The sequence below is a fragment of the Rattus norvegicus genome, chromosome 4 (assembly GCF_021556685.1).
Source record: "Rattus norvegicus strain SHRSP/BbbUtx chromosome 4, alternate assembly SHRSP_T2T, whole genome shotgun sequence".
Classification (NCBI taxonomy): Eukaryota; Metazoa; Chordata; class Mammalia; order Rodentia; family Muridae; genus Rattus; species Rattus norvegicus.
In genome coordinates this window covers 83,166,735-83,175,601 of record NC_141537.1, presented here as the reverse complement: position 1 = coordinate 83,175,601, position 8,867 = coordinate 83,166,735, and the positions used below count along the sequence as shown (strand labels likewise).

General features: G+C 47.0%; 1 protein-coding gene across 4 annotated transcripts in view; it reads left to right on the top strand.

Annotated features, from left to right (window-relative positions):
* The first annotated feature begins 494 nt into the window (after positions 1 to 494).
* Jazf1 (JAZF zinc finger 1) overlaps positions 495 to 8,867 on the top strand; it is a 303,410-nt gene continuing 295,037 nt past the window's right edge. For 2 of the 4 annotated variants that reach the window (XM_087659248.1, XM_087659243.1), the window contains exon 1: positions 495 to 789. Coding sequence is in view for 1 of the 4 variants with exons in the window: in NM_001400852.1 (NP_001387781.1) it covers positions 675 to 789 (115 nt within the window). In the remaining 3 variants the exon portion in view is untranslated. 4 annotated transcript variants of the gene reach the window in all.

Genomic DNA, 8,867 nt, shown 5'->3' with positions numbered 1-8,867 from the left:
TTTTGAAATTTAAATAAAGCTAAGATTTTTCTTCTGGCCTAGGGGGAAAGCTTCATTAAAATCAATTAGTTACTACTAACCTCCAGAGAATAAGGAATTTAAAAAAAATTTTTTTTTAAATAGAAAAGTTTAAAGAACAAGGTGCACACAATTACCTTTCCTGGGTCCCTAGTGAATGCCATTGTCACACCTAGACAGGTGGCCAAGTGCAAACAAATGTCCCCGAGAGGGCCGGGTAACTCCCAGAGTGCTCATCTGGGGGAAACCATGTGTAATTAATAGATGTGTATCTATTAAGAATGTAGTGCACATAACCAAGGGAGGCTTCGAGCCGACTGCAAGCACCTCACACGGCGAAGGGCAGGCCCAGGGACGTAAAGTTGGAGGCGGGAGCTGCCAGGTGAGGCCTGGGTCGCGGAGGTTGGGGCCCGCACAGCTGCAGGCGCGCGCCTGCTCCCTCCTCCCAGCCGCCGAGTCCTCCCCGCCCCCTCCCCGAGCTCCCGCCGCCTCCCGCTGCCTCCCGGAGGCTCGGCGCTGCGCTCCACCTCGCGCCCCCTCTCCTCCGTCCCGGGCTCGCGCTGCCCTCCCCGCGCCTGCCCCCTCCCCGGCCCCTCCCTCCGCCTCCGCGCGCGGCGCTCGCAGAGCCGACTCCGGGGGGCTCTCGATGTAGCACCATGACAGGCATCGCCGCCGCCTCCTTCTTCTCCAACACCTGCCGCTTCGGGGGCTGCGGACTCCACTTCCCCACGCTGGCCGACCTCATCGAGCACATCGAGGACAACCACATCGGTGAGGCCCGGGTGGGCGGGGGTCGGGCGGCGGGCGAGCCCCGGGGTGGCGCGGGCCAGGCGCCCGATAAGGTGCGGGCGTGGAGGGCCGCGGGGCGCGGGGATGGCCGGCCGCAGGGTGAGGGCGGGCGCGGGCCGCGGGGGGCGGGTGCCGCACGCCGCTTCCGCCCGGCCCGAGCTGTCAGGCTGGCGGGAGCCGGGGAGGCGCCGCCGCGGCAGCCATTCCGCTTCCTCCCCCGCCTGCGTCCTGTCAGCGCCGGTTGCTAGGTGTGGCGCGGCGGGAGGGGGCCGCGGCGGCGGGCGCGGGGCTCTGCGTGCTCTGAGCGGCGCGGGCGCGGGGCCCGGCCTGGCGCGGCGGCTGCGGTTCTAGCGGCTGCGGGCCGCGCCCATCCCTAGCCCGAGCGCCCCGAGGCCCGGGCAGCGGAGGGGAGCCCGCGGGCGGCGGGCGGGCGTGTCGCGGCGCCGGCGTTGCGGCTAGGCCGGAGGTGCGCCGGTCCCCGCGGGGCCTGCGCGGCGCGGGCGCGGGGACGCGGGGGAGGGGCGTCCCGCGGGGCGGGTTGCGTCCCCGGGGACTCAGAGACCTTCTAAGTCCTGCGCCTCACGTAAGTCCTTGCACCACGTTTGCACTCTCATCCCTGCCCCTGCGGAGGGAGATGGGTCTGGTGCTTCTGGCTCTCAAGACCCAGCCACCTGCAGAAGGTGTGGCCACTCCCTAGAGTGCCCCGGTGGGTTTGGAAGGTGAAAAGGGCCGCGGGTTGCCTGGATGAGGCTACCTGTGAATTGCTTCAAGAAGACCAGATGAATGCCCTGGATTCGGCCATGTGGATGCAGCTCACGTTTCTGCAAAGTTGAGAGAGTAAATCACGACTGCTGTGCATTTATGTACGAATAAAATGAGGCAGAGCCTTATGCCCCTTTGCTTTGTAGGATGCTTTCTCCTTGCACACAGTGGGCGCTTAATAAGCGTTAAGTGCCTGTTTAGAGCAGGATTTGATGGGCCATCCAGAATGGGAGCTAATCATGAAAATTGTCTGCAAAATGCCATTGAAAACAGAAATCTGATGAGTAATTGCCAGGCTTTGAAAATCTTCAAAGTTTCAAAGTATCTCCTTAGTAGTTTCCCCCATCTCTTCTGATAAAGGACCAGGTAAAGGACCTATGCTCTCAAGTTTTGGTGGTCTTACACGAGGTTTAATACAGTAGCAAAGTTGCTGATTCATATCATAACTAAGTGGTCATAACTAAAAGTGCTCCAGGTATAAAGTCAGTTTCTCATCATGGCTTAAACTGTAGTGGTGAAGTTTCAAGACCAGTCTTCCTAGTTCATCACTGGACTCCCCTTACTCCTTAAACTAAATGGAGAGGGTAACAGGAAACTGTTTTCACAAGTTCCATCCGTTTCGTCAGTTATATCAGGATAAACAATAATTTATGCAAGTTGAATGAGTAATAATTGTACTCCGGTTGCTTTCCTACTTGAACTACTAGCTGGTTAAAAAGATAATTTAGTTCTAGCATGAATTAAACAGTTTTTTCCTTTTGAATTAACTTGGAATCAGACGATTTAGACTAGCATTGGTAAATCATAAGCCTTTTTTTTTTTTTTGAGTTGGCAAAAGTCGTCCCAGTGCTGTTCAGTTATCTTTTAAGAGGGTCAAGGGTTTATGAATTTTCTAAAACTAATCTTTTAAGTGATGATATCTCACTCCCCAAGGTCTAGTGATTTTCTTTAATGGTGAGAGTATTGAAGAAATAAGTTTACATTGCTTTGGCAAGGCTAACGGTTATTATACTTGGGACATAGTCGTTGCAGCAAAGTTTCTGAAAAATAGATATTAGAATGAGCAGACGCTTGGATCCAGACCTTGAAGAGGCTTGCTGGAACTGCCGTGCACCTCAGATGAGAAGAAGCCTTCAAAGGGCAATTGGCCATGCAGAGAGAGATGAGATTTTAGCTCATACAGTATAACATTTGGATTGGCTGGTACTGTGCACATGTACTTAGGATGAAGAGGCAGGAGTGAAAATACAAACGTACTCACGGAAGCTCTACATATTATCATTTATTGTGATTGCTGTGCACACGACATAAGCTATATACATGAGATAGTGAGTTTTTTGGTTTTTAGTAAATGGTGGCTTCACTGATTTAACATCTTAATCAGCCAGTGGACCCAGCCAGTGGAATCATGAAGAGACCCAAGATGTATATGTTATTTTACTTTTATTCAAGGGTCTTACTTACTTAGTGCCATATATAACCATGAGGGTTAGAGATATGACTGGTTTTGAATTGTTACCATTTAATCATTAGTCAAAAGCACTGACAGACTTTTCAAAGCCTGTAGTTTTCATTATTACTATTGTTTATCATTCAGATTACCTACGCTAAGTTGTGAATGGCTGTCTTTCATATGTGTGTGTGTGTGTGTGACATATATACACATACATAGACATGTATATGTATATGTAGCTGCATTTTCATGTGTATGGTGATTCTGATTATTGATCTGATAGCTTCACCTTCAAAACACCAGTTTTCCCATGCAGTTCCAGCCACAGCTCTTGTTTTTAACCTCTTTCCATTTCTGGTAAGGATCAAGGAGCTGTGGCTTCAAAGACAAAATAAATCTGCTTCTTTCGTCTTTGTCTTAGGCAGTGTTTCTCCTCCTTAAAGATGCTCCTTTAAGACACATGTTCTTCTCATTTGCTCTTTGCTTTTTCCCCTTTCATGTCTGTTTGTCTGGTAGTAGGGCTAGGTCCCTTCTCAGTGAACAACCCAAGTATCCTGAGCCTAAGCCTTCTCCTCCCCACTCACTTACATGGCCTTAAAACACCCGCAGCTGGGTAACTGTGAAGTGCTACTCTCTCCGCTCCGCTATCCACACAGAGGCCTGGTGCTGCTTCCTGGAGGCCAGAGAAGCTTCTCATGGTGAGTGGATGCCCAAGCTTGTAGAAACACTCTTGGCGTGACAATCATAAATACACCCAGGTTAAACTGGTAACAAGGAGGCTTGGAAATACAGAGAACACTAAATTTAGCAAGAAGATCATGCCTTAGACTCATGAATGTCACTGCTGCAAAATCTTTTAGCTTTGGGACTCATAAAGCAACTGTGGAACCATTAGCTGGTTTCATCTGTGTGTGAAATCACACCTGCTCTTTGGATTTATTTATGTGATAGCATAGCACTTGCTTTTTGCCAGGGACAGTTCTAAACATTTGTTGCCTTTTGGTGAAGGAAAACAAAAACACCTGAGTTTGGGGTATCTTAGATGCTAGTGAAGAAAGATAAATAACAATTTACAAATGATAGAATATGTTAGAAGTTAGTTAGTGATACAGAAGAAAAGTTAGAATAAAATACAGTGGATTTGAAGTAATGAATGTTAGAATTTTAAATAAATTGGTCAGGATAGGCCCTAGAAGCTAACACAGAGTCACAGTCTTAAGAGAGGTGACATCAGTGAGAGCAGGGAGGGCCAGGCAGGGAGAGCAGACATGGCCCAAGATGGGACCATGCCTTCGGAAGAGACACTTGGGAATCTGACCCAATTTTGTTCTTATAATGGTGATGAACTAACATCCCTGATGAACTAAAAGAGCTAACTTCCCCTCCATGGCAAGAGCTGTCACCTTAGCTGTCACTGATTCAGGTTTCCATTTATTGGACTGGAGTCTTAGTCACAGGAAGTGGCTTTCCCTAGCCAGGACAGGCATCTCTAGACCTAGAATATCTCTAGACTTGACATTTTTACCTGTTTTCCTCTAATTCACAGGTGCTTCATTTCATAGAGTAGATATAAAGCTATCTAATTAATAAAGTCAGAGCCTCTGAAAAAAACCATGAGGAAAATTCCTATCAGTAATGTAGACTTGCTTATCGAGATGACCCAATAAATGTTATGGTTTGAATGAGAAAGGTCTCCCATAGGTTCATGGGCTAGAATATTCGGTCCCCAAATGAAGTACAGTTAGTCATAGAAAACCATGTAACTTTTAAGAGGTGGAAGCTGGCAGGAGGAAGTAGGCCTTTGGGGAATAGAAGGTCCTTGAGCCCTGCCCCACTTCCTGTCTGTGGTCTGCCTATTGATTGGTGATACAGTGTGACCGACTACCTCATACTTTTCGTTGCCATGCCAGACTGTTCTTCATTCCTTGAGCCAAAATAAATGTTCTTGTAAGTTCTTTTTCTAAGTATTTTATGACAACAATAAAAGAAGTAACTTTGATAAAAAAATTAATACTGAGAAGTGGGGCAGTTGCTGTAATAAATTATAGAAGCCTTTGGAACTGGCTTGTGGGAGTCTTGTGGAAGACTGGAACTTCATCCCAGAGACACCCAACTACACCATGAATAGAGCTTAGTGGTCCATTCCATTTGGAAGATGAAAATGCTGAGAGAAATGTGGAGAGTAGAGGCCTAACTCAGGAACAGGAACACTGCTGGCGTTATATTCTGGTAAGGAATCTATCTTTATTCTGTTTATATCTTGAGAACTTAGGCAGAATTCAGAAGTGATGGTCTCATTTGTTTGGCAGAGGAAATGTCCAGGCAGGGCAGCATTTAGGCTGTGGTATGGTTACTCCTCACTGCCCTCCTTCTGGAGTTACAGTTAAAAAGAGCAACAAAACAGAGCAGGAGGAGCTAAAGAAAACTCAAGTTTCCTGAGGCGAAGAGCAGGTTTAAGGCTCCATCTCCTGACAGTCGGGTCTATTAGACGGGAGAGAGCCTGAGCTGAGTGCTGCCGAAGGGCATCCCTGCTGAAAACCACTGTCTAGGAAAATGGTTCTGCAGATTCAGCAACCAGCAGACACAGAGCCTCTCTAGCTTTGGCCCAGAGGGGCCAGGCTACATCTCAAGATGACAGAGCTTGGCCAAATGGCTGATTTTAAAGGCTTGAGAGATGTAAGAGTAAGGGGTTTGGGGAGGAGGGCTGTCATACAGGCTTTTGCCAAGATTCTAGAGAGCTGCTAGCGCCAGGCAGAGTTGGCCTCCCTGTAATGAGGCCTGAGGGGCCACTGCATGAAGCTGGGAGAGTGTAGCCTCAGTTGCAGTGAAGACTCCAGAGTGCTAAACCTTTCAGGACCATGGTGTATCACTGAGGAAAGATTGAGGTGGTGAAGCTGGCCAGGGCTACCATGGCTCTTGGAATCCAGATGATTCTATCATGAGTGTCAAATGCCAAATGGGAGCTTTAGGGCTTGGTGTTTTTCTGTTAGCTTCTAGTCTTGCTTTCGTCTAATCTTTCCTTACTGTGCTCTAATTCCTCCCTTTTGGAATAGAAGTACTTATGCCGTTGTGTGTTGGAAGTCTGTAACCTGTATTTGATATCATGAACTTAGAGTTAAGATAATTGTCTCTAGTCTCAGAAGACACTTTGGGATTTGGAACAGTGTTGGGATTTCTTTTTAGGTTTATTTTTAATAATATGTGTGTCTGTGTCTGTCCGCCTGTCTGTGAGTGAATATCACATGTTTGCAGGGTCCCAGGTCGCAGAAGAAGAGAGTAGTGTCATGAGTGACAGTGACATCTGACGTGAGTGCTGGGTCTTCTGGAAAGGCAGCGTGTGCTCGTAACTGCTGAGCCATCTCTCCAGCCTCTCCCCACTGTTCAGTGCTTGTTCGTCATTTACAGTGCACTGTCATTTGTCTGTTTGCTGGGAACTGAACCAGAACCTCATGTCCGAGTACTTTACTCCTGAGCTTCACCCCCACTCACTGTTGGAATATGCATTTTTCATTTTGAGATGACCACGATTCTGTGGGGAATGGGGCAGACTGAAATGTTATGGTTTGAATGTGAAACCTTCCTATAACTATAATCCTGACAAGGCTGTAGAGCCTTGAGGAGGTGGAGTCTTGCTGAAGAAGGTGGGTCACCAAGAGTGGCCTTGAAGTCTTATCGTCCACTGCTCTTTCCCATCTGCCTCTTGTTTGTTGATGTGACCAGCCACCTTATACTCCTGTTCATGCCTCCTTCACCACGATAGTAAAGGCTCCTTAGACTGCCATCCCTTAAATCCTTTCCCCCAAAAGTTGTGTCTTGTCAGCTATTTAGTCCCTGCACCAAAATTTAATTAATGCCATAAATTCTTGCGGTATCAAAGGAGCATTCTAGTGGAGTAGAATGTCACACACCAGCCTACTTCACAGTTAAGTGAAATGAAGCACTAAGGTATAGCTTCACTGTGGTTTCATAGCTGGTAAGTCTGAGCTATGATTTTCATTCTGGATGGATATGCAAAGTGGCGTCTGAAAAATTTGGTTGTACTCTTCCTGTGTCCCTTCCAATGGACAACTAACTGGTCTGTTTCCCTAGAATATAACTGAACTGGAAGCAGCATAAGCTTGAGATTGATCACACACCCCTGCAGCTTGTCACCTGACTGTAAACAGGCCACTTATATATACTGTGTCTTCTATAAATAAAGATAACAATAGCATCTGCCTTGTGAAGTGTTTATGAGGACTAAATGAGATTATATAAGTAAAAGATTCATCTACAGTATTAAATTATCTACATCATTAAATCTATTCCATTTGTGTGTTTGTTAAATAGATATGTTTGTAAGTCTCACAGGGAAGTCTGTATAGAGGTTAACAATAGAGTTGTGTCCACCTGCACTCAGTGTTGTTTGGTTACTTCTGTGATGGTGTGAGTCTTCTAGACATGAGGAAGAGATTGAGGCTGGGAAGTAGCCTCTGTGTCCTCTGCTCTGTGTTGCAGCCTTTGGCTACATTTACTTCTGTGTGGCCAGAAGTACTTCAGGTCCTGGCAAAGGCCTTAGCCACTATGGACCAGGAAAGTGGTGTCAAGGCCAGCAGCTAAGAACATGGCTTTTCCCTTGGCCTCAACATGTCTGAAAAGACCAGCACTAGAAGGAGGCACTGTGCCTGGGACCTGTGGGCACCTTCCCCTAAGGAGCTTTCCTGTAGGGAGAAGGGATGGCTGAATGAGGTATTAATAAATGAAAGGCTTGCTGCTGCCTTCCAGCTTTCTCTGTACCCTGTGGCTTGGCAGCTAGAACTGTGTTACTCCGTGCCTTCCCAGGAAGGCTTTGGGCAGAGCTGAGAGGTTAGACGTGCACCTTCACACAGGCACACAACTCTGTCTGCTCTAAGAGCCCCCAAACCTAAGTGCATAACAAACCAGTCTTCAGGATTTTCTCAGCCTGTTCATTTCGCACGTAGTCAAATCAATCTGTGTGAAACATCCCTACTGAGATGATGCATAGTGAATTTCACCATTATCTGCTTGCTTTCCTTTAGTGTACATGGTTCTGACATGTAACTGATGTATCTGCTTACAACTAATTGGTGGGCAGAAGTCTCCATAGTTTGTAGAAGATGGTTTTCTTTAGGGTTCCTGTATCTATAGACACCACCCATGTAGACAGTTCTAGAAATACAAGCTGACAGCTGTTTTCAAAGAATTTGATTCTTACCATTGATGACAGGAAGGAAGCCTCAAGGCTGAAGCAGGTTGGTGACACTCAGAGAGGCGTTCCAGGGATTGTCTGGAAACTAGACATTCTGTTTCGACCAGTATCAGAGGCAGGAGGCATTGCTCCTAAACCCTTGAGAAAAGATCCTCCTTTCCAGTCTTTGCTCTCTACCTTTCTGACTCACCCCCTTGATCCTCGCCTCTACCTGCAGAGTTTGATGGTGTGACTGTGACTATGCTAGTTGTCAAAGACGTTCTTTCTGAGTTCCATGTATTCAATTATTTCATGATCATCTGATAGACAGTAGGTCTGCTCACACCTCGGGTAAAGTGCTAACCCTCAAACATGTATTCTGGAGTCTGGAAATCAGGACTGCATATGTATGGCTTTCAAAATGCCTTTCATTTTATTGTCTAAATCAGAGTCGGAAGAAAATTACATTTTCTTGGTGCCAATGAGATGACTTGGTGAGTTAAAATCCTTGCTACATAAACCTAGGATCTGAGTTCAATGTGCAGAACCCACAGAATAGAAGAAGAGAACTGACGGCCCTCCTCTGAGCTCTGAGTGCTGCCAAGGCATGCATTTGCCTTCATTCAAATACCATACACACATACATGCACACTCACA